Source organism: Corvus brachyrhynchos, unplaced genomic scaffold (genome assembly GCF_000691975.1).
Source record: "Corvus brachyrhynchos isolate BGI_N302 unplaced genomic scaffold, ASM69197v1 scaffold83, whole genome shotgun sequence".
Classification (NCBI taxonomy): domain Eukaryota; kingdom Metazoa; phylum Chordata; class Aves; order Passeriformes; family Corvidae; genus Corvus; species Corvus brachyrhynchos.
In genome coordinates this window covers 2,942,023-2,967,053 of record NW_008238464.1, presented here as the reverse complement: position 1 = coordinate 2,967,053, position 25,031 = coordinate 2,942,023, and the positions used below count along the sequence as shown (strand labels likewise).

At 39.3% G+C, this 25,031-nt stretch overlaps 1 protein-coding gene and 1 long non-coding RNA gene across 3 annotated transcripts in view; both read right to left on the bottom strand.

Annotated features, from left to right (window-relative positions):
• LOC108447374 lies at positions 1-5,841 on the bottom strand. Its single transcript, XR_001862919.1, has 2 exons — positions 5,606-5,841; positions 1-87 (listed from the first exon to the last, which is right to left on the bottom strand). It is a non-coding gene; the product is annotated as an uncharacterized LOC108447374 (long non-coding RNA).
• Positions 5,842-8,263: 2,422 nt separating this feature from the next.
• Positions 8,264-25,031, bottom strand: part of LOC103617524 (interleukin-1 receptor-like 2) — a 25,862-nt gene continuing 9,094 nt past the window's right edge. The window contains exons 2-13 of one of the 2 annotated variants that reach the window (XM_017737126.1): positions 24,749-25,028; positions 23,970-24,156; positions 21,459-21,528; positions 19,320-19,563; positions 18,831-19,017; positions 17,896-18,058; positions 16,466-16,531; positions 15,790-15,910; positions 13,559-13,707; positions 13,123-13,266; positions 11,564-11,725; positions 8,264-10,957 (exon numbers count right to left, since the gene is read on the bottom strand). In XM_017737126.1, coding sequence (XP_017592615.1) covers positions 10,566-10,957; positions 11,564-11,725; positions 13,123-13,266; positions 13,559-13,707; positions 15,790-15,910; positions 16,466-16,531; positions 17,896-18,058; positions 18,831-19,017; positions 19,320-19,563; positions 21,459-21,528; positions 23,970-24,017 — 1,746 coding nt within the window. In that variant the 5' untranslated portion in view covers positions 24,018-24,156; positions 24,749-25,028 and the 3' untranslated portion in view covers positions 8,264-10,565. The remainder of the gene's footprint in view (positions 10,958-11,563; positions 11,726-13,122; positions 13,267-13,558; positions 13,708-15,789; positions 15,911-16,465; positions 16,532-17,895; positions 18,059-18,830; positions 19,018-19,319; positions 19,564-21,458; positions 21,529-23,969; positions 24,157-24,748; positions 25,029-25,031) is intronic. The other variant, XM_017737127.1, reaches the window with a different exon arrangement.

The following is a 25,031-nucleotide window of genomic DNA, read 5'->3' as shown; positions in this document are numbered from 1 at the left end:
GATATTTTCAGAGATGTTTATTTCTCCAGCCGCATGGCTGAGGATGCCGAGGAAACTGTGGCAATTGTGGGACCCGAGGGTCGTCGCCTGCACAGGGGAACACAAAACAACCAATGGGGAATGAGGCTGACCAGGGGCTGGGAATCCCCGTGTCTCCCCGCCCAGGGCCCCTCTCCTAGGACCACATAGCAGGGGGGAAGGGACCCCAACAGGACAGTCTTGAGTGGGTGTGGCAGACAGAGGCAGAAGGACAGTCCAAACTAGTGAGGGTGGGGAATAAGCACCTGTCAAACCATACCAGAACAATAGCAAAATAGTGTTACAATTTCCTGATGTCTGGCTGCACTGGATGACCACACCAGCATGATGCCTGCATGGTCTTGTAACTCCTGTTGCATGAGTGTTTGCCAACCAAGAAACAACGAAGAATTATGTTTTCAAGGGAAAGCTGACTGTTTTAATAACCCCCAAGGTTGCAAGTAACCTTAATAAGGAAAGACAGCTCTACTGTTTTTCTGGGGATGTGGTTAATTGTGTTATGCAATAACAAGAAACCAATTCATTATTATGTCTGAATGGAAACAAACTCTGCTCTGTGTGGTTTTCAAGGCTAACAGAACAGTGTTTAGGTTCTGATACTTCACCCCAGGGACCTTCTTTCCCACCAATAGCAATAGACATTGCAGGAAGCACAAAAACCTCTTTTTCACTCTCCAGAAAGAAAGTCAACAGCATGCCCAAGTCTAAATATTTGCTGGGTAAGCATGATAAAAGCATCTCATATAAATATGCAATTTCATTCAATACCTATTGCTACAGGCAGTAGCGAAAGGCCATGAAAGACTGGAGCAACACAGGCCAAAAGAGCTACACAAAACCCTGCAGATTTCACGTGGTGTTCTGTTAGTGCTACAGAGGGGAAGAATAAGCAAAATTGTAAAGAAACTTCAGGGTTCAGATACCAGAATGCTATCCTGATCCCTGGGTTTCAGTGGAGTTCAAGATATGAGAGCCAGCCCAGCAGCTTGGGGCAGCTGTTGAGATAACAGTCTGATTTTCAGCAACTGCTTTCACCACTGTTGGGAGACAGAATGCCTGGCTGAGTGTTGGGGTTTTAGTTTAGTCCTAGTTTTTTTTTCCTGTTAAAGGAATTTTTTCCCATATGCATGTTGCTAGGGGACAAATGGCTGTACTTAAGAAAGACAAAAGAGCTGCCCATTGGGGGTGGGGTGGGCCTGGCTACTCCTTTGTTTCACCTGGGTGTGGGTCAGTTCGCTCTCAGCGTTCGGAGAGAGAAGCTGCAGAGAAAGGAGCTGCTGGTTCTTTTTTTTCGGCCGTTTTTCTTTCTGCTGGGAACAACACCGGGATCCCAAAGCCGCTTTCCCTGCCCTGCTGGAGGCTGGGCTGTGGCTGCCCTGCCCCGCTGCTGCTTTGAGCTTTCGCTACGCTGTAGCCCTGCTCGCCCTGTCTGCCTGCTGCTCCAGCCTGCTGTTCCCAAGAGTCCAGCCAGACACCAGGGCCAGCTGCCCAGCGGTTTGTGAAGCCTTTGCTCCATCCCTTCCCGGGATCCCAGGGCACCGGTGCCGCGTGCTCCCCGAGCTCGCTCCGGAGCGCCCCCTGCAGCCGCGGGGGAACCATCGCACCTGCCCTGCTCACCGGGAGCCGCCAGCGCCCCTGCCGGCTGCGAGCGGAACTGCACCCGAAGGGAAAGGGCCTGACAGCCGAGAAGGCTGGCACTGGGTTTGTGATTGATTGCTGTTACTGCCATAGTTACTGTTGTTTGTTTGACTGGTTATATATATAATAGTAAAGAACTGTTATTCCTATTTTCCCACATCTTTGCCTAAAGGCCCTTGATTTCAAAATTATAATAACTTGGAGGGAAAGGGGTTACATCTGCCACTTCAAGGGAGGCTTTTGCCTTCCTTAGCAGACACCTGTCTTTCAAAATCGAGACACTGGGTTAGCTGCTGGCCTGACTCTGCAGAGCGTTTCTCATACTTCTCTCCAGTGTTTGTTGTTCCTCTGTCTTCCCCATCAGCCCTTGCAAGCAAGCTTCATCCTTTGGCCATGAGACAGCTCTTGGCCCAGGGAATAGGTCAGCTGGAGCTATTGCAGCTGTCACATCTCCCTCCAGCCCTTACAAACCCCCAGCTGGAGGAACGCGGGGACTCGCAGCAGCTGAGCCTTGGTTTCCTTGCTGAGGCTTTTATGATCACCTGCAGGTGGGTATATCCTGCACTCCTTTATGAAATACAGGTGCAGCTCTTCAGTGTAGGTCATAAATAACTTCTGCCACGGCTCACCTCAAAAGGGCTCTGTACTCACTGCTTGAATATACTTTGCTGACACCAAACCAGGAGCTTTTAGCTGAAGAAAAAAATTCCACTCTGCATGTAAGGCAAGGGAATTTCCACGACACTGGGGCTTGTAAAAGGAACATGGTGATCCAGGAGGTGGCCCCACTCAGGAAATCTAAAGATCATCAGGCTGATTTGAGTTATCGTCAAAGAAAAAAGCCAAGAGTAATGAATACGTCCATATTAAGTACATTTGTGGTTAGAGAGGGGTAGGTACAAAGATAAAATGGCACTTTCCTGCTTCACGTGTCCCACAAGTAGCTCAAAGTTCAACATATGATCTTAATCAGTAATTATGTATAGTGCTGCTGTCTTGATTCCTCCTCATCTCCTCCCTTCTTCACCAGGCCAGGCCACAAAGACTTCATAATGCTTCCAGGTCCAGGTCAAATTTTTCAAAGCATGACAAGAATTTTATTTTTTTTTTCCAATTAGCATCTTACTTAGTTGACATGGTATTTAGCTTCGAAAGAAGTCATATGGCTATTTTCCAAAATGACATGTTTTCTTTAGCAAAGTGCATACTTTGATTTAACTCCCATTATGATGTGGCCAACAATTCTCATTTCCTTTCCTATGGAAGACCATTTCATACTACCCACCTACTCTAGAAGTGGAAATAGCCACCAAGTGCTCTAGTCAATTCCAGCTAGGGGCTGTTGTAATTTACAAGTGCATACATATGAGTAAGGTGGTTGTTTTTTGAGACACAGCTGTGTGATGCCGAGTATGAGGCCAGCTAGAGGCCATGTTTTCTGGTAGGTTTCAAGGAAGAGAGATAGAATGAAGAAGAGAAACAAATGCATGGCCTGACTCACAGATTCCTGAAGCATCACCAAACCCACTAAGGCCTTCTCTTCCATAACTCTTAGCCTACCCCAGGATACCAGTGACTGCTCATAGACTCCCACAGCTGGGGCAGAAAACGTCAGTCTTGGCAGTACTGCATTTTTGAGGGTCTACACATGGAGCATATGGGTGGCTCTGGGACCCTTCAGTCATCAGGGGACCTTCATGTACCTTAAGGCGTATGCTACTACAAAGCTTTAAGAATTACCATCTGAGTGCTCACTACAAAATCAAGTACTATTGAGAGCTATTGAATTATGAATCACACTGCCCCAGCCTTCTTGTGCTAATTGCTTTATCACTTTCTGCAGTCTCATCTTCACCATTAGTTCTGGTACTCAGAATCATTTTGCCTGAGCCATAACCATGGCAGGATTTTTGATTTGGCTGCACTTATTACTAATGTCAAAATTAACAACAACAATAATAATAATACTTTAACAGACAAAGGTCCTAGATAGACTTTGAAACCTCCCAATCACTTCCATTTTGCAAATTCTCTTCAACTTACAAACCCTGTGGCTGTAGATTATTAACTAGGGGGTTAAAAAAAAATCCCTAAACATCATTAGGGAAAAAAGAGTTTGCAAGGTCCCTTGGAATCTGAGTACACAGTCCAAGGCAAAGAAACTGGGGATTGGTCACTTCAGGCAGCCAGTGCTTTCTGCTCCAGAGAATGCTGTGATGTTCCATTTCAGATGATCTTCATTACGCACTGACTGCTCCTCTCTGATGGCAGCCTTGAGGCAATTCTTCTTCAAGGATTCCAGGGGCCTACTGTCCATTTGGGTTCCTATAAACAATTCAGCATCCAAGACTCCAAGATTTTCTCATCATGTGACCATTGGATCCACTTGTCCCCAGCTCAGGGGACTAGATCACTAAATTAAATTACTAAATCCTCATACATCACTACGTCAAGTAAATTGTAGAACTCTCAGCTGCCTGGGTAGCATATGGCAGGCAATGATCCTCCAGCCATTATGCACAGCAGATCTGCTGGAATGCAGACCCCAGATGGTCTCCAATCATAGTCTTCTTCTTGGAATAACTAACAGTAAGTGTTGCTCAATTAGATCTAATTGACATACGCTGGAGGCTGTAAAAGAAACACAGCTCTACAGAGCTCTACTACTCCCCATTGTCCAATCAGCTCTAAGGCCAGACTCAAAGGCCACAAATCTCATTTTCCACTAAATTCCTTAAAAAGGACAGGAAAAGCACTAAAAATAATAATTACAGTATAATTCAGAACGGCAGTTGTCAAAGTATCTTCTTTTTTTTTACTCCCTCTTGGTGTGCTTATTTTTCTTTAATGCTGTGGCTTGGCATTATTAGCAGCAGAATCTCCTTATGATTTTATATAAACAGTGGGGCTTTTTCCAGAAGGGGAGAGCTTCAGTCTCAGGCATCACTAGGTGGAGGCATTGCACGGCACAAGCCGGTGTGGCTCACAGCTCCAGGGGTTTCAGGCTCCCCACAGCCAGCTTCTATGGCAGATGTTATTAATCCCTCACCACCCCTCACCCTGGAACACCCACTCTTTTCCCATCCTCAGCTGTCTGCTCTCTTGGATGTGATCCTTTCCTTAATAATAAGCCAATTCATCATCTAATTTAGGTACCCAACTAACTTCATGGCTCAACCCTCTGAAAATGTCAAATATGCCAAAGTTAGCAGTTTTGTAAAAGTGACAGCAGACGGTGCTGGCACATCCTTGGCTCATTTAAATGCATACGTGTACCAAGCCATTCAGATCTAGGATGAGGAGACATATTTTTATGAAAAACTTGGCTTTTCTTTTAAAAGTCAGCATGTGGTCTATTCTCTTCAGTCTCTGAGGAGAATTAAGTCCCGTTTACTTTAAAAATACAGGAATCAGAGCCAGATATCAAGCAGAACCAGATGTCACGACCCAGAAGAGAGCATACACAGATGGAAGGGGGACATATGGCACATTAGTTCTTTCCCACTGTGAGTGTCCCTGTCCAGACAGCTCTTTAGCTTTTTCCCTGTTTGCTCCTGTAGGCAATATGTGGGGGAGTTAACTGCCAAGTGTTTTTTCTGTTTTAAAGAGACAGATGAATGTTATTTTTTGTAACTCCCAAATACTCTGCTTAGTTGCCATTTCAGAAGAAAAAGAATTTATAAACTCCCTTACCTCTCAGTAGTGTTTTTAAACAGAATCATGGAATATTCGGAGTTGAAAGAGACCCACAAGGATCATCAAGTCCAGCTCTAAAGTGAATGGCCCATATGGGGATAAAACATGCAACCTTGGCTTTATTAGTGCCATGCTCTGACCAACTGAGCTGACCTCAGGGTCCTAAAGATGCATTTGTCCTGCCATTTCTGCTATGCTCCACTTGAAATTATGTAGTTGTTTCACACCTTACCTAGAAAGTACAGATCCAGCTGGTACAGTCTTAGTGTGCTTCCATAGGAGTGAGAGGTTGGATAAGAGTAGATAGCTTGAATTTCTTTCCAAATTCAATGCTTGTCCAAGTCCCCCAATTCCATGGCACAGAAGAAATAGTTATGCTATGCATATTAGGAAAGAAAAAACACCAGAAAACAAACAAACAAACCATGTGGATATTAGAAACAATGTGTTCAAAGAAAGAAAGAAAATGCCTTCAAACAAACCATGTGGATATTAGAAACAATGTGTACAAAGAAAGAAAGAAAGAAGCCTTAAGTCCTTAAGGACTTGTTCTCTTCACATCTTCCAGGGGACATTAGTTAAACAGAGAAAGAATGTGCAAAAGAGCAAATCTCAAGGCAAGATGAAGCAGCACTGGGGTGTGTTACCATAGGCAATGCAGGAAAAGGAAGCACTCCCCTGATGCATGTAGCCAGTGAGATAAGGGAAAGAAAGAGCATGGATTTTAATAATTGCTAGCAGAATTAAAGCCCATCAGGGAAAGTATTTAATCAAAAAGAAAGAAAAATAATTATGAGACAGTGTTCAAAATTCCCCTCCTACTACAGCCACTGCTGTGCTCCAGGAAAAAAAAAAAAAACAAAAAAAAAAAACAAAAAAAAAAACTAGGGCAAGATCAAATGATCTGGCAACAGAAATGAACCAGAAATATTTACACATCTAAGTCACCTGATTTGGAGCAGTAATTCAAAATCAACCTTTTTGGAGAAAAAAAATCACCTTAACGACCTGGTGACCTTTTTATCTTTCTTCAGGGTGAAATAGGAACCTCTGATAAACACTGTCAGGGCCAAGCAGAGCTCTAGCTTCAGCTGTAATGCCACAGGGACCCAGGTGGTCTGTCAGAGGGGCCACATAAGCTGTACATTTTAACTGTGCCCCCTGATGCACAGCAGAAATCAGACTCCTTGTTTTCAATTGATTTCAACATGGGAAGCAATCTCAGAGTGGGCTGAGGAAGCAAATGTTTCTACTACTACTACTTTCTAGCTCACTTTTAAAGACTAATGTTCAGTTTGTCTCAACAAATGCATCAAGCACTGGTTAATATTATCCTAAATTAAAAGAGAATAAACATGCACATCAAGTGGCATGCTTTGCCCTTACTCTTGAGAATAATGACTGTAAAGATGAGAGGAGGAAATGCTATTGCTCCTGTGTTCATGAGTTGTAGCATCTCTGAGTAAACCTGAGACCTGGAAATACCCTGAAGGAAAGCTGCTAGCCACTGTTTTTACTTACATGTATTCTGAAGCTCTACAACATAATACATCCTTGGTACTTCTAGGAAAAAAGGTCTCTCCTTAGCTGAGATGCCATAAATATTAACTGTATGCTGCCTGCTTCAAGCTAACTGCAGCTATGAAAGGAAGTAGAGTCACTGAGCTACCGTAGTGTCTGAACAAGAGGCAGGATGGGCTTACCCCTCAAGCAGAAGTTCAAGCCACCAAGATACAGGGAAAATGTAAAATTGTTCATGCACTGTTCTACTTCCTAAGATGCAATATAGAGATAAAAGAAAAAAACAAAAAAGCAAAGCTAGTCAGGGCTGTCCTCTTTGGGGCTATTGCATCAACTCTACTATGTCCTAACAACTTGTTCTGAGCTCAGAGCACATCTTCCTCCCGATCACATAAACCGCTATCCATTAATTAATACGGTCATAGATGATGTGCATGGGGAGCTGGGAGGAGACACAGCTGGGACAGGTGACCCAAGCCAACCAAAGGGATATTCCAGGTCATATGACATCACGGTCAGTGTATAAAGTGGGGGGGAAGAAGGAAGAAGGGGATGTTTGGAGTGATGGTGTTTGTCTTCCCAAGTAACCACTGCATATGATGGGGCCCTGCTCTCCTGGGAGATGGCTGAACACCTGCCTGCCCATGGGAAACAATTAATTAATTAATTCTTTGTTTTTCTCTGCTTGTGTGTGTGGCTTTTTCTTTACCTATTAAACTGTCTTTATTTCAACCCACAAGTTTTTTAGCTTTTACCCTTCTGATTCTCTCCCCGATCCCACTGGTGGGGGAGTAAGCGTGTGGCTGTGTGGGGCTTGGCTGCTGGCTCGGGTTAAACCACAACAGATGTGTACATTAGAACGTGAAACAGGCCACATCTCAGCACGAGTTACCACAGAGGTAAGAAAGCAGGACATGATCATGAAAAAATCATGACAGAGGAAAAGTATCCCAGAAAGCACCAGCCTCACAGTATGGATGGAAAGATGCAGTGGAATTAGCAAATATGAAACAAGTTAATCACAAGGCAAAGAAAGGACAGTGCAATCTGGAGTACCAAATAAATTGACAGGAGCAAGCCAACAGAATGAATATGTAGTTATGGCTGTAAAACTAAAAACGGTGCAGAGAATGCTTTCAGTGTATCTTATGCCACATACCATTTAGACTTTGCTCTCTGTCGGCATAAACAAACTGAAATATATCTACTACAAAGTGGTGAACAAATACTCTTCCATTGATTACACTGCATTTGCCTTTTCCTTCTGAAGCTGCCAAGTTTTCAGGAGCAAACCTCTAGCCAACTAATCATTTGTGGAGTTGTTGGGATTTATTGGGTTTTTTTTAATAAAGAGCAACCAGCACATCTGTCTCTGGGATTTCTTTTATTGTACCACCAAAAAAAAATAGTGTGTTTTCCTATGTGACTTGCAAAAAAAACAGTTTCCAAGGAGAGAAAATAGAGACAAAATTCAGCTTCAAAATTAAGCCCCCTGATAAAAGGATAAGCCATCTCATGTCGTGCTACATTGAAGTAGCTAGCTAACAATCAACCATGATAACCAAAACCTTTCTCTCACACTCACTTTCACACAAGGACTCAAAATGTCTACATAACCATACTAAATGTGGTTGTTTGAAAGAAAGTATCAGGTAAATCAATGGTGACTCACAATCATCTGTCTTCTCTTAAGAGTCTTTAGGAGTCTCATTTAGTGGAGAAATGGGAAAATTCTTATCTTAAATACTGTGGCCAACCTCTGAAAAGAACTATGAAAAAAAGCAGCCAGAAATCATAACAGCACATTCACAGAAAGAAAAAAAGAAAAATACCAGCACAAATTGCAAATCAATTTACTTTTATGTAGTACTGCAAATCCTAGTCATTAGTTTGTTTAGTTTTTTTATTTCAAAGCATATGAAATAAGTAAGCTGAAAAGAACTACCACAGTTTCAACATCTTTTCCTTATTATTTTTCTCCTTCTACCTTGAAAATAAGAGGGTCCTGTTTTTAAACACAAATCTAAAAAAAGAAGGAAACTAATTTTAAATACTTTTTTTGAGCCTGCTAAGTCTAAACACTTGAAAATTATGATTATCTGAATTCTCTAAGTCCCTAAATTTATTTTTAAAAGTTCCAGCCTAAATATTACACATTTCCAAAGAAGACTGATTCAACCCTTACTAGGACAATAGTGTTTCATCTGATGGATCTATCCTGTTCCCAGTTTTCCTGGTGACACCTCAGAACAAGCCTCTAGTCAGTGAAGGCTCTGGAAAACTACACAGTTGTGAACCCCACAGCCAGGAGAATGAGAAGTAAGGAGTATTTACTACCCCTTTACAAAGAAAAAAGTACCATGAAATGCTATTGGAAATCTTTCCCTTTGATTATATATTCCCACTCCTAGATTTTGCTTTCTCTCCCATCAATACAGCCCAATGAAGAATATTCTAGATATACATACCTCTGGGACTCAGCTGAAAGGAATTCAGTGACAGATGCTATCCTGGCAATAAACATGATGTAAGAACCTACTTGACTTCAGAAAACAATTTTTAAAAAGCAAACAAAATTCTTATCTGCATTCAGATAATGTTCTTCAAAGCTGGAGCATGAAAACTCCTGCTGCATCAGACCACCTTGAAAAGGAAGCAGCATGTCATTTTCTCACAGTGATGCACACAGAAAGTAGATTGGGGTCCAGAAATACCAAGATACTCCCAAGCAGTTTGATATAGCCACATGCCTCTAACTTCTTTTTTCACATGTAGACATGATATAATTTCTTGCCATTAGCATCTGGTCATGTTTCAGAACTGGCCACTTTCCACTCTCCAGTATACCCAGCCCAAGCACAGTCCTTTGATAGACTCTCAGTGAGTTTCTGTGCATGCAGTTAGCAAAGTTGAGACACAGCATGAGAACATCTGGTTTCCAGAGTAGCAGCACAGTCTAGAAAGCTTCCCATTCTCAAGAAATCTGAACTATTTTCGTTTCCTAAGCATTACAAGAGACTAAGTTTAAAAAGAAAACATATACCAGATATCACAGAATTGTTCAACAAATGTCTAAAAATCCACGGATTTCATTCCCTTCCATTTGCTGAACACATTTGGTACCAACTGTTCAGCAGAAACACATTCGGTGTTGTGAGTTTTAAATACACCTGCTATGTCATGTATTTTCCCCAACATCTTCAAGAAGCAAGGGTAAGGTTGGGAGAAAAACTTGCACAGTGCAGATTCTTGCAGCAATAAGGAAGTCAGACAATTATGGAAAGGCAACAAGAAATGGAACAGAATAACTAGGAAAATGCTGATGACAGAAATAGACTTTTAATTTATCAACTGCATTTTTAATTTTTAAAGAAGGGACTTCATAGCTGTTTCTTCATACAACATTTATGTGGACCACAACTAGTTAATAGCCTAAAACATCGCCATGTTTACTTCTAATATCTGATGGAGACTAACACAACAAATTGTGTCACTATCCAAAATCCATAACAGAAATAAAGTTGCACAGATGTTTTTATTAGGGTGTAATTTATGGAAGGGATGAGAAGTTTTTACTCCTCAAAGAAAACATTTACTTTGTAATATAAAGACTGTGAAAGAAACATCCCAATTCAGAACTACTTTCTCATTATTATTTAAATAAGTGCTTCTTAATTTCCTTTTGCTGCAGAACTGTTTGAAGTTAGGGGCAACAAATACACTTCAGAATAAGGTACCTTTTTCCTGGATGGCATTTGATAGCGCACATTTTTCCAGAATCTTGTATTTGCTGAACAAGATTTCTCTGAGAAGTCCCCTTTCCATTGGATAGCTCCATGCTTTTGCTTAATGTATCTGATTGATTCTGGCATGATTGTGTAGTCCTGTATTTCACCCATTTCTATAAGAATCACTTGAATCCCATCACGGATGAGAGCATTATACATAGCTAGTTGTTGCTCAGAGGTGTCTTCTAACAGGCAGCAGCTAGATGTTTCTGATCCCAAAATAATCATCAGTCTTCTGCTTTGCTTAAGGGTTTCATCAGCAACACTGACCACAGCTGTAAGTGATGAAGGAACAATCAAAGTTTGCAAAGAAACTTTACAATTGTGGAAAATAGTTCTTAATTTTAAAATTGCACACAGGAACAATCAAAGTTTGCAAAGAAACTTTACAATAGTTCTTAATTTTAAAATTAAAAGTTTTTAATTTTAAAGAACTTTTAAATTAAAGTTCTTAATTTTAAAATTGCACACGTGAAGCTGTGGCTAGATCAGAGCAGTGGCTGCTTCAAGATCTTCACACTGCCATTCATGATACATGATTCGTGATCGATTACATGACATAAAACTTACTAAAAAATTGGTTCCTCCTGCCCTCAGCAGAAGATATCATTCAAAAAAACTCAACAACATTATTAATGCTATTAAGTCTTCATTCATTCATCACTAAGAAGAAAGCACAGACCATCACAACACCAGAACAGAATTTTCAGTAAGAAAAAAAAAGAAAAAGAAAAAAATTTGCATTGAGTAAATTATCCATTAAAACTAAACAAATACAGCTTTCTTTTCCAAAAATGTGGTTTTAAATTGCATAGATAAACTTATAACCTGAGAACAATGTGTCAAAAGGCAACCTGTTTACTCTGCAAATTAAAGCATACCTTCTCCTGGTAAATCATCCCTTCCTAATATGAAAAGGTTATATCCACACTGTTTTTCTAAAACATCTGGGAGTATTCTACGAACAAAGGTTTCCAGACAACAGACACTTCTGCCTTCGCTGCTTTTTGTGTACAGGACATATGCATCATAGATTTTACCATCTAAAACAAACATAAACATTTCTATTAAAAAACTAAAACTCAGAAAAATGCCTTCATTGCAAAGTTTCATTTTGGACTGTTTAGAAATAGCAACGTGGGATGATTTCACCCATCTGACAGAATAACTTCACAGAAGTAAAATGCTCTACGAATCAAAATAAAGATGATCAGCCACAGAATCTGACAGAATCTGATGGGAAAGGTCCCATCACGGGGATGGAGGAGTCCCCATGTGAACTGGATGCAGGACCTGGGACCTGCAGGAAGGAGCTCCCAACCCCAGAGGTGCCAGGACATTTAAGAAATACCCTCTTACAGGACTGTCTTCACCAGTTCTCCTGAAAGAAACTCAACAGTAGTTATCTCCACTTCTGACTAACCACAAGAGAAGGTGGAAAAAAGGCAATTCTTTCTTGTAATAGTCCTGTAGGGGCTTTTCTCGGGTGGAGGAAAAGGCCAGAAGGCTTCTGAGGTTTTGAGAGTTAAGGCTGCATAGCAAGCAGGACTGAAAGAACCAAGCCAAAGTCAGATTTAACTCAACAAGTTAAAAACTTTGATTTTTTTTTTTCCTTTTAATTAGAACTCTAATACGGTAATATAGTACAACTGAACTTTTGACCAGGAGTTGAAACTACTTTTCCATGAAAACTTTTAGGACAGCCATGAGTAAACATTAACTATCTTAATGTATGTAATCCATTCACTTTCAAGACATGGGGAACTTCAGACAGTCTAGTTCTGAGAACTGGTATGAAATATATCTATGATGTTGCACTTATTTCAAATTTTTCACACCTGCCCAATATATTTGTCTACAGTACATTGAACTACAACACATTAGAAGAATCCCAGAACATGGAATTAGCAGTATATTTTCTCTTTGATATGTCAACATCATAACTGACAGGATTTAGAAGGAAAGTGAAGGTAACAGAGAGAAACTGCAAAATGAAAAAAAACCAACAAAATTAATCTCTGACAAATGAGTCTGATTTTCAAAATAAATACTTAATACACATCTTTAAACATCCAGTTTACAGGATGTAGCTCTGCTGACACCTATTGTTCATCATCAGAGTGACCATAAATCTGCATGTAAAGAAACTACAGAAACGCAAAAAGCAACATGCTCATTTTGGAATAACCTATAGTTGTTTTTCACCTATCTCACTATGATTGTCTTCAATATTACACAGTTTTTATTACCTCAGGCATAATTATCTATTTTACCTATATGACTGAAAAAAAATCCTGCACAAAATTTCTTTGTGCATATCTGAAAATTCCTTATGGAAGTTCCATGTACATTGTACTAAATAATTATTTCTCAGAAGTAATAGCAGGTCAAAAAAATCAATAAGCTAATTACACTTACTTACTTGGTCACACTCACATACCTTCCTTACTTGTAAGGGCACAGACAGAATTACGGTACCAAAGCATCAAATCAGTCTTGAACATCTTGTAGATTATTAAAGTAATAAATGTTAAAATTAACAAAGACACAAGCCCTCCAGTCAGCCATCTTTGTATATCGGGAACTGCAAAAAAATAGAAGAAATTTTTTTTTTAAATGTTGAATTTGTCCAAATCTGATCTTTCACATAAATTCAATACAAATTTGAATATTACACTTTTCATTCTATTTACCTTTTTTTAAAATAGTGATAAATACAATATTATAGTGATTCCTTCCCTACGCACAGGTACATGCATACTGCAAATTGTAACACCTCTGTTCTCTTTTAACTTGATACACCACAATTTGGTATCAAAACACCTTCTGGGGAAGTAAAGATAGTCACAGGCCTCAAAAATAACAGTATTTCTTACCTTTGTGTTTTATTATAATATAGGATGCAACTTGCCCAAAGGCATTTGAAGCTTGACAGACAAATGGCTGCTCATAATCTTCACTGCTCACTTCTGAAATTATTAGCTTCACAGAATGCATGGGGCGCCCATCGTAAGAAGTTTCTCCCCTGTCCAAAAGGTGACAAATAAAACCATAAAACCACAGCCCTTTCTGGAATGGCTTCATCTCTGACATCTGCAGCACAACAATGGTTATTTCCTTCTGCAAATGTCAACAGCACTTCACAACAGATGAAAAATTACATAATATGAAAGAAACACAGTCAGACCTCTCCTCGTACTGACATTTAGCATATGCTTTAGAAAGCATCAAGATATCAAGATGTTATCTTATCTGCAGCTGTGTTTCCCCTGTGTTTCTATATTTTGAAGTTCAAAAATATGCCTTACAAACCTAAATAAACTCTTGTTATGGACTTCCCAATCTCTGTGAGAGTAGATGGAAAGAGATACTTCACAACAGAATACAACACTGAAAGAGGCCCTGGACAAGGCATCATCTTGTGTTCAGCAGCTCTGGGACAGGGAGGACATCAAAACTGGTGACATGTGGCAGACAACACCAATTCACAACGTGATTCCAGCCACAGGGAGTGGAATTTAGAGCGTGCTTCACCCCCATGGGTCAGAACAGACTCATAACAGCTGGTTGTCTCAGGCTGCACCATTAAGAGACACAGATTATCCCCCACGCATTGTTCAAGGATGAAAAAAAGCTCATACAGCACATTCAGTTAGCTGTGTACCATGACATGTGACTAGTGTGAGAACTAAACTTTTTAACCACCAGCAAAATAAGGGACACCATTACCTTGTTAACAGCAGACCTCAAATGCAAAAATAACTAACTAGTCTACTTTGTCAAGCACTATTCTTTCCTGAAAGCATAGTCTAGTTACCACTTAAAACACAAAATAAAAGCTTGAAACATATCACAAAGGGCATACATAGGCCCACATGAATCACTTTCTAAGCAAAGAGTTGCAGTAATTTGAACACTGTAACAGGAATGAATGAACCAACATCACCAGTGCAAATGACTAATGGTTGCAAAGATGACCCTGTAAGTGCTAGGAAGTACAAAAAGTAACATTGCTTTTACAATATCAATTCAGTGACCATGTATCTCTGCATTACGGCCCAATAGTTTATGGCATTACAATTCTTTATGATGTATAATATAATACTTTCGTATAGTGTTTTCTCTTGGTGAGCACCCAAATAATTCAACATTTTATTTCTCCCTTTTTTTATGATGAAAACTTATTTCTTGCAACTGTATTCTTACTTGGAGGACATTATTCTCTTTCCTTAATTGATTTTTTGGTAACAGATAGTGCTCCAGAATTTACAAAAATTATCACATTTTTTTATTCACAGCGCCACCATAAGGGCTGGCAATAAAACCTGAAATTTTTAGATCAAAGCCTGTAATGTCTAAGAAAATTTCAGATTCCCTCTTGCTCCAATTTGGGTTTGTTTTTCCAGTCAGGTATAATTTCTCTTCTTCTAATTCCATTTAACCTGCTTTTCACCATGGCCTTGTTTCTCACTTGCCCTTCATATACTTTACTCAGTCCAAGTCCCCCAAAACCCAGCTCGTCACCAGAAATCTGTCTCCCTTTTCTCTTCTGACCACTAAGCTTCAGTACAAATGCCCTCAATTAAGTCTTCCATTAGCTCTTCAGCTGATCTCAGTTAAATTTCTCTAAATTAATGCTCTTAAACCTAGAAATCTCAATTTTTCCTGTATAGCACAGATTTGTCCTCTTGCAACCTTTCAGAGAGGCGGATGTGGAACACAGAAGAAAGAGACAGTCTGAAGATCATGCACCTGAACACGCCTGATCCGACCAAAAGAGGTCTCTGCCAGGCCAGAGCCTGCTCAAAAGAGACTGTATTACAATTATGGGACTGTAACAAAACACCTTTTCCCAACACTGGAAATTAAGACAGATTTTTTACAATGAGCAAGAAAAGCACAATCCCATGTGAAGCCCATGTGCCTACTATGCTTCAAGTTTCTATTTCAAAGCAGGAAGCAAGTCGGAGAAGGCAATCATTAGGAGTTTTTAAGAAGAATGCTATTTAAATCAAGGGAGGAATGCTGCTAAATGTCTTAATGTCAGAGGGAGGAAGTTCGACTTTGGTTGCCAACACAGTATTTTCTTATCTGAAAATATACTTACTCATAGGGACTTGCAAAAATTCTGCTCATATAAAATACATCAATATACACACCGTTGCCTGTCCAGTACACCTCATACCCATCAGCACCTGTTGTATTGCAATCCACAGTAACCTGTGAGCCTATAAAATTGTGTTACAAAGTAAAGAGTTAATTTCCATAACCTAGTTAAAGTCTATACAGTTCTGTCCACAGATTCACACACACACCAGCTAAGGATGGTACTAAACCCCTTCAGAAGAGTTACTCTAACACAGGGTCTATATTCTCAGTGATCTGCAGCTCCAGAAAGAGAATGGTAGGATGGAAGAAGCTGAATCCAGGAAGAAGATGCTTCCCCTGGGGCATCACTTTGCCTGCAGATTTGAGATGGACCTGTTCTTAGAATCTCTTTCACAGTGATGAAAAGCAACAGATATGACACATAATCACTTGGGTTCCCTACAGCTTTCCTTGCATCTGAGAAATTTCTTTAGGCCTTTGTAAGCAACATGCATCATTTCTTTCCCTCTCACCCCTCATTCCTCCTTTGGGAGAACAACATAGGGAAACTGAGCTGGTCACTGAACTAGTTTTTTCTGAAAATAAAGCCAAGAAAGCACAAAATAGGACACTCCTTGAGAATACATTTTCACTAGGATACAAATTCATATTTTCTGACAGATAAAACTACTTACCGAGTTCCACTTCAATGGAGTTGTTTCTTGGGTAAAATATTTCTGGAGGCTTTTTTGGTGGGGTCACTAAGCAAAAGAAAGAAAGTGCTTTTCAGAAAACCAGGGGCAGTTAAGTCTGTTCTATGTTCTATAACCCAAGTACAACCTAAAAACACCCCCTTACTAAAGACAAGGTTGTCAGCCATTTTATAACAAAATATCACTCAATACTGAAAGTATCACATCTCAGGTAGTTATTATTTCTGACTTGAAGCTAAACTATCCTTCACTCCATCTCTTCCAAAATGTAATGCCACAAATCTCCACACACTTGTGGTGGTCTGGCTGTTCCATGGCATAAAAACTCTGTAATATTGCATACACAGCTGCTGAGAAGGGTATGAGTATCTAGAGTATTAACTGTCTACAGTCTGGATAGCCTGTCACCAAGCGTCCCACAGATACAAACTGCAGCCAAGTACTTTTAGAGTACAGTTCATCTGTTTTAGACTTCTGCTATTCATAAGGGGAAATTTCATTTCTATACTCTAGTTAAGTACCTTAAAGTTCTTCCCACAGTGCTATCTATAAGGAACTATAATACCAGTGACTACTTTTAGATGTTTACAATTAAGAGTACATATACGACACCCTCCAAGCAAACATATAAATCATAAAGCATCTCATTTGAGCCCCCTAGCAAAGTATACACGATTATCCTGAATGTATTCTTCCCTTTTCCTTCTGAAAAATGGGTCTGCATTATTATTTGGACCTTGAATTAGTATAAACTTGTTCAGCTGGAGTCTTCAAAAACCACTGAGCTACCTCCAGTCACTTGCAGCAAAGGAGTGATATGATTTTGTCTCTACTGAGAGGTAGAAGCTGAAATTTCATTAACAGAGAAGTTCTAGAGACAAATTTTGAGACCAGAATGATCATTTCATTTGATCCAACCTTATGTTCCTCAATTTTGTTTATCCATATCATATACATATGACATTATATATATGAATGATACATGCTCATATATATTCATACACACACACCTATATACATACATATGTATGCATATATTTGCACACAGAAAAAACAGGCAAGGCTCTTGCATTAGGAGGATGATGTGAAAGAGAAAATAAGATGGGCAGGATAGAGGGCACAGTAGAAAGTATTGTGCCACCAAGCCTTACAGGGCATCTGTTCAGGGACTTAGGCAACTGGTCTGGATAGCAGATCTTTGACAATACTGCAACTTTGAAAAAGGGAACAGATCTTCAACAACAGACAGAATATAAATACCCTCAGTCAGCATTTATTTCCTTTACATTTAGGTGAAAAACAGTAGCCCTAGGCATTCCAATCCACAGATTAGGTCTTTCCACTTTAGTCTTTAGAAATTAGCGACAAAAGTTTGGAGTTGTTAAGAGCACACAGTGAAATTATTTACTCACCTTCTACAATCAGACTGATGTCTCGTGAAATGTTATATTGTTTCCCATTGTAGGTATATGCTGTTTCACACGTATAGTTTCCTCGATCATGTACAGTCACATTAAAAATTATAAGGTCACGGTTTGAGAGGGCAAACCTTTTTCCTTCCAGCAGCTGGCAGTCCTAAAAGCACGTAGAGAACTATGTTAATTCATATCACTGTATATTTCCATGGTTTTTCTCTCTTTAATACAATCTGAAGTTTCAATGGACCACAGCATAAGGATGGATGGCCTGCAGAGGCTGACGAAGAGTGAGGGCAGTGGAATATAAAGAAATACACTCTTCACTTCAGCTGAGATTTTAATTTAAAGATATCCAGCTTCATTCCCTTTGGAAAACAACTTTCAATATTAGAGAAAAAAGAAAGTAAAATGTGGGTTGTCAGTATTTGCAAAAGTATTCATCAATGAAGAATCACCCAATAATTAGACTTCATTTTTTAAGGAACCTCAGTACTACTGGTACGATACGGACTGCATGGGCCTGATGCAGGAATTTGGCAGAAGGCACTACATTCTTGTGACAGAAAGAGCCTTTAAGAGAGAGTGAACACTAAACAGAATAATTTAGTAGAACGGTATTGAGCACCTAATAGATGTGCCATAGTAAATCTGTTTCCACACAAGGCAGGTTTTCCCTGGCAGGTAAACAGATGTCACCTGGGAGGTACGTGGTTCATCATCACTCCTACATCTCAGCTGAATTTCTGCCCTGATAATCAAAAAAACCTTTAAAAGAGAGAAAGTCCTAATCCTCTTCTAATTTGTTTTAAAAGCATTTTTCTCCAATTTACAGAAAATCTTTAGTTCTTCTGGTCCACTTCTCAAAGATCAGTGATTTTTATTTTAAATAATGGCCAGCTATAAGACAGTACAAAACACCATGTTCTCACCTTATACCAACGAACAGGCTGAATAATCTTCTCATTCCTGAAATAATCCAAGTGCGGACACACAACCTTTGCAGATGATGATGTGAATATCACCTCCTCTACAGCAAATTTTTCATTTAAGCATAAACCATCAATCCTCTTGAAAACTGTTACTTTTGTACACATTTTCTTGCAGCTTGTCAAATTTCTGCAATTAATAGAACATAATTAAATTAACCTATTTCGCATATTTTGCAGGTCAAAAATGTATGGCATTCTTTTTGGAGAAGAGAAGAAAAAGGGTTTACAGTTTCTTTAACAGATTTACTTTTGCCTACAAGGAAAAAAACCCCAAAACTAGTCTTAATTTCCCCAAACTAAGTTAGTTTTTGTAGATGCACTCCCTCTTCTTCATTAGTATTTCTCTTACCCTCAAAATTTTATTTGCTTTCTAAAAGTTACTCACTTTGCAACTCATTTCTGTAAAAATAATTTTTTTTTCATTTTCACCTTATGACACATTCATAATCTCCAGAATCTTCTAACATTGCAGGAAGAAACCAAATTAAATTCTTCTCCTGATGAATTCTAGACAGTTTGTCTCTAGGCACAGCTGTCTGGTTTCCAACTTTATACCATGTTAAGTTGTAGTCTCCACTTTTCAAGCTCTTTTCCAGTGAACATTTAATAGCAAGAGGCTGCCCATCAAGCACAAGACTTTGCCTCAACATCACATCATAGGCTTCACATTTCTCTAAAGGAAAGAGATAAACATTAAAGAAAAACTGAAACACCCCACACGAATATACTAAACTCATTTCCTGATTATATTTATAAAATTCATTGGAGTTTTCACCTCCATTCTCAAGTCAGCTACTAAAAATACAATTTTAATCCCTTATCTTTACAGCTGAGAGAGTACTACTCAGTGGCACACAGATATAGTTATGCCACTAAAATGAAATGCTGTTTTTTGAATGCAATCTTTACACTCAGTAGATTGTCTTTGTTTGCAGCAGACTTGTCACTTGCATGTTTTTTTTCAGATGCAAACTACTAAAGTACTTGTGTTTCTGTTTCATGGGCATGTACACAAACACACACATGCACACAAATTTCACATTTAATGTCTTTATTTTTTAACTTCACTTAACTGTGGTCAGAGTAATCCTTTAAGACACACTATGCTTTTGATACCTAAACATCCTAAGAGAACACTGAAGTTAAAGATTGTGTTGTACAAATATTAAGTTTGCTGTGGGAATTTCAACTCACCCTTTATTTTATGAACATTTAGAGAGGAGTCATTACAATCACCAATGAGCTCATTTTCTTTACTCCTGACACAGACTCATGCAGGAAAGAGCAACACCAAGAGTTCCGTTTGGGCTTTTTTTTTTTTTCCCTGTAGTATGACTAAAAAGGCACCAACTCTGGATACCATGGTCACATTCCCAAGTCAGTAATATATTTATCTAAACTTCCTTGCTTTGTTATTATATAAGAACTGCCACAGGCAGTCATGCAAGTGTCTGTTTAGCCCAATATCCTGTCTCTGATAGCAACCAGTGCCAAATGTGCAGAAGAGAGGTCACAACAAATACTATACTACTTTGATTTCGGCCCCTTTCTTTCCTCTTACCTTCTGCATGAAAAAACATTCGCTGGATTTTATAAATTCTCTGAGTATCATGCATTTCTTGTTTTAAGGAATGGTAAAATTCCTCTCATCTGCCTCTTCTGCAGTATTTACATTTTTATAGACTGTCATCCCATCTTGCTTCTGTCTCTAACTCAGAGTCCTCCTTCATTTAGAGACTTCCCATATGGAAGCCATCCTGTATCAGACAACACTGTCACTCCACCTCTTCTGATACCATATTTCTGAGATGGAGACACCAGAACTGCAGAGTTCAACTGGCACATATTCACTATGGGGTTAAAGGGTAGCATAATGAGCCACCAATGCTCACTCATGGCAAAAAAAGGCTAACAGGGTCCTGGGATGCATTAGGACCTGCCAGATTTGAATTTACTGGAGAGAGTCCAGCACATGGCCACAAAAATGATTAAAGGAGTAAAGCACCTCTCACTTCATTAGAGGATGAAAGAGCAGGAAGTGCTCAGCCTAGAAAAGAGAAAGTCTGAGGAGTGTGTGGGTGGATCTTATCAATGTGTGTAAATACCTGATGGGAGGGAACGAAGAACAAATAGACAGACTTTGCCAGCTTTACCCACTGACAGGACAAGAGGCAATGAGCACAAACCAAAGCATAAAACATTCTATCTGAACACAAGAAAAGACTATTTTTTACTGTAAGGACGATCAAACACTGGAACAAGATGCCCAAAGAAGTTGTGCAGTCTCCATCTGCAGAGATATTCAAAAGCCTCACCCTATGAGCTTAGACTAGATAATGCCAAGAGTTCCTTTCCAACCTAAGTGATTCTGTGATACATTAGTACATAAAATACCACGTATTATGTTTTATAAGAGAGGTTCCTGCTCTTGGGACTATGTAAAAAAACTCATTGGCATGCATGTACATTTTACTATTACTGCCATATTCACAGAAAGTTAGTACTACTTGTGTGGAAAAAAAAAACCAGTTCCAGAACAAAATTTTCCATAGCCACCAATAAACTTACTTGCAATAATTAAAGACAGAAATGCTGTTGCAATGTTACATGAAAACAGTGTTTTTGCTGTCGTGTTTCCCTGCAGAAATGGAAAGAGAACTTTCAAATAGTGATTCCCAATATGAATTTCCACAATTTAAAGTAAACATTTGCATTACACAATTAACATATTACACAATTAATACAGGAATTACATAGTTAATAGAGGACCCATGAAATATAGGAATTGCCTTTGACTTGTTTTGAGCCTGTTACCTGCTTGTTTTACCTGACAGCTCCTAATTATTACACCAGAAGAAAAAAAATGAGTGAACATTTCCTACTTCAGCTTGTCAAGCACTTGATTTTTTTACATCTCTAGCACACTCCTTCCTGCCCCTTCCTTTCCCAAGCTACAGTCTTAGATTGTCTAACCCTCCCTTGGATGGAATCTGATTTCATAATTCTGACATTTTTTGCTACCCACTTCTGTACTGCATCCAGTTATGCTACAGCCTGTCTGAGATGGGGAGGACAGGCTGTAGCATACAGTCTTAAAAACATAAGGCACTATGGATTTATAAACTAAGACAGTTACTGGTTTTTTATGGAATTTTCCCCTAGTGATTTCTAACCATATCTTTGTTCTTTGAGTACTACTGAGTATTGACCTGATATTCCCATGAGCCTAGTAAAGTTTCAAGATCTCATCATTGAGTGCCAAGAATGAGGCAAACTCAGTCAGCTGTTGAGCACATGTTGTTAAGATTTTGGCCATATGTTTTCATTTTAAATTTTCTTTACATTTCTCCACAACAATCTTCTTCTGCCATTATTACCCAGTCATTTACTATCATAACATCTTTCTGCCATTCTTTGCAATTTACACCTCCATATTCTAGCCTGAATAGCTTTGTATCATTGGCAAATTCTGCCACTGAAACAGATTCCCTCTGTCTCTATCATCAAAATACACGCTGAGCAGAAGAGTTGTTTGGGACTCTAGCAGTGATGTTTCTTCACCTAAAATCTAGGCATTTATCCTTTACATGCTTACTTATATACTTGAGAATGACTGTCAGGACTCTTTAGTAGTCCTCTGATCCCTAATGTGTTTGGAGAAGGATCTATTAGTGGCATGTCTCGGACAAGTTGATCCTTAATCTGACCTGCCTTACTGGTTTTTCTTTTCTATTCAGCCTACTACAGTGTTTTACAGCACAGTGAGAGGACAAGTGCAACCATTCCAGCTGAAGGATGAGCAGGAGAACTCCCACCCTGTTGTGACATACATTTAGCTGATCACCATTTTCTACTAGAGTCAAAGATGACACTTCCGGCTGTCGTGTCTTGCTCCACCAGACTGACTCAGAAGCGTGCCATGCATTGAGTCATCCACACTGCTTCTTGCACAGCCTGCTTCCCTTCTTCCCTTTCTCTTTCCTCCTTGCAAATTTCTATTTAAATTACCAGGCAGGTATTTTCTTGCCTAGCTCTAAGATGGGATGAGTCCATGAAAGAATCTTGAGCATAGAAATACACAAAACATTAAAATCTCTGGAGGTAGGTTATGCGTGTTTGTACAAAAGCTACAACTTTTTCTGTGGATACAATATTGCTGCTAGCAAGAATTTTCTTGCTTCTTTCTAAGCCCGTGGGATACTTTTCTCTCTCACGAGGAGATTAGCAGAAGTTCTATAAACTATGAACACCTGCGACCTTGTAGAACTATGTTTATGGTACAGTAGAAAAATATTTTGACAATGGATGTTTAGGATTTTTAGCCAATCCACCCAGGGGGTGGCTGATCCTTTGTCCAATTAGACTATGAAGAAAAAAGTCTATAAAAGAGTTTGTAAAATAATTAAATAAATCAATCTTGCTGCACAATTCCTGCCTGTTGGATCTCTCTCCTCCTCCCTACGACTGTGGGATACAGTAATATTTTTCCGTTAGTTGTGATGCATGGTAAATCCTAAAAATCTATAATTTTTAATTTTAAAAACGATGGAAATATTGTAATGGAAATAATTTAAAGATAAAACAGGATTGAATAGACTCCACTTATGAGCAGGTATTTTCTTTATGACTTCTCTGAATCACTGTTTTTTCACAAACTTTGCTCTATTAAAACACTACCTTGCTCTAGTGTTCTGTCTCACACAAGCTCTCTCAAGAAGTTTTTTGTCCCACCAATAGATTCAGCAGATGCAGAAGTAGTATTTTAACACATCCTAAAAGAAAGTCTTCCAGGATCCTGCTAGAATTTCAATGTTTTTGCTTTCTATTTAAATTTATAATTTGCTCTTTTGTCAACATAGAAGACTTGCAAACATATATACAGCCTTGTGTAAAACCATACACACAGACTACTTTGAGGACACTTCCTCGTCTCTCACTTCTCACAATGAAAAATTTACATTTCTATGGAAGGTAGACACGATAGCAAAATTAGGCTCTTCTCTGTGCATGCATTCACATAAATAATGATTAACATAACATACATATGACTGCAGAATCAATTGCAAATGTTTTTCCTACCACATTCTGCCATGATAAACAGCTAAATTTCTCCCTTTTCCCAGCCATTCTGTCCACATCTTGAGCACTCAATCGACCTGTGGAGCTTTATCATTCAGGACAGACCAGCTCTAGTGATCTTTGCCCAGATTTTCCAGAGGGGAAAAAAAATTCCAGGTATGCGAAGCCATGTCCATAAAGTTTCACCCTGAAAGGAAATATTTTTATCAATTGCAGTTAAAAAAAAATTATTACAAACAACTCCCCTAAAAAAACCCATCAACTGTCTGAAAGAGGTCTTCAATGATACACGCATCTAAATTACAATTACAGCATCCGTGATGGCATGTAGGCATAATTTTCATGAAAATTTCTCATTAAATCGGCATAAACACCTTTTCATCTGCTTTTTAGTCCTTTCAAAGCTGATCTACTCAACAAAAAAAAAAGCCTCCTCGGCACTTCAAAGGATCACAGGTTTCACTGATTTTGGCAAACTTGTGGCAGGTTTCTTTGAATCTCTTATTCAAAAGCACAAACTTATTCAAACATGCAACAGTCCTGAGAACTGAGAGAACCAACAGGAAATCAGAGGATCACCCTATTTCTGGTACATAAGCCTAGGAACATTTCAAATCATAAAAAATGCATAAATATATACATATATTCATATTCCCATAAATGCTTCTATTAACTGCAAGGTATGCCATGCCTCTTCTAGAGAGATTAATCAAGTGCCTCACTTTTGATCTAGAAAAAAATGATGACAACAAATACATATATTCCTTCGCTGGACATACCTAGTCAGTGTGGAAGAGCCGGGTTAGCCCCGTCGGGTTGTAGTGACAGTACTGCGACTCTCACGATAGCCGTGTTTCTGTGAAACGCTGGCATCCCTCAGCGGGCACGGCAGAAATCATTTTCCAACACTCTTCATTTAAATTGCGACGTATTCCTGGAATGATTCCCTTGGAAGGGGCTGTGGCTCCTGGGCGGTGCAGGGACCGCCGGCCCGGGCAGGGTGACCCGCCAGGCTCAGTGCCGAGGGGCAGCTGCGAAGAACAGGGGCTCCCCGGGCTTCTG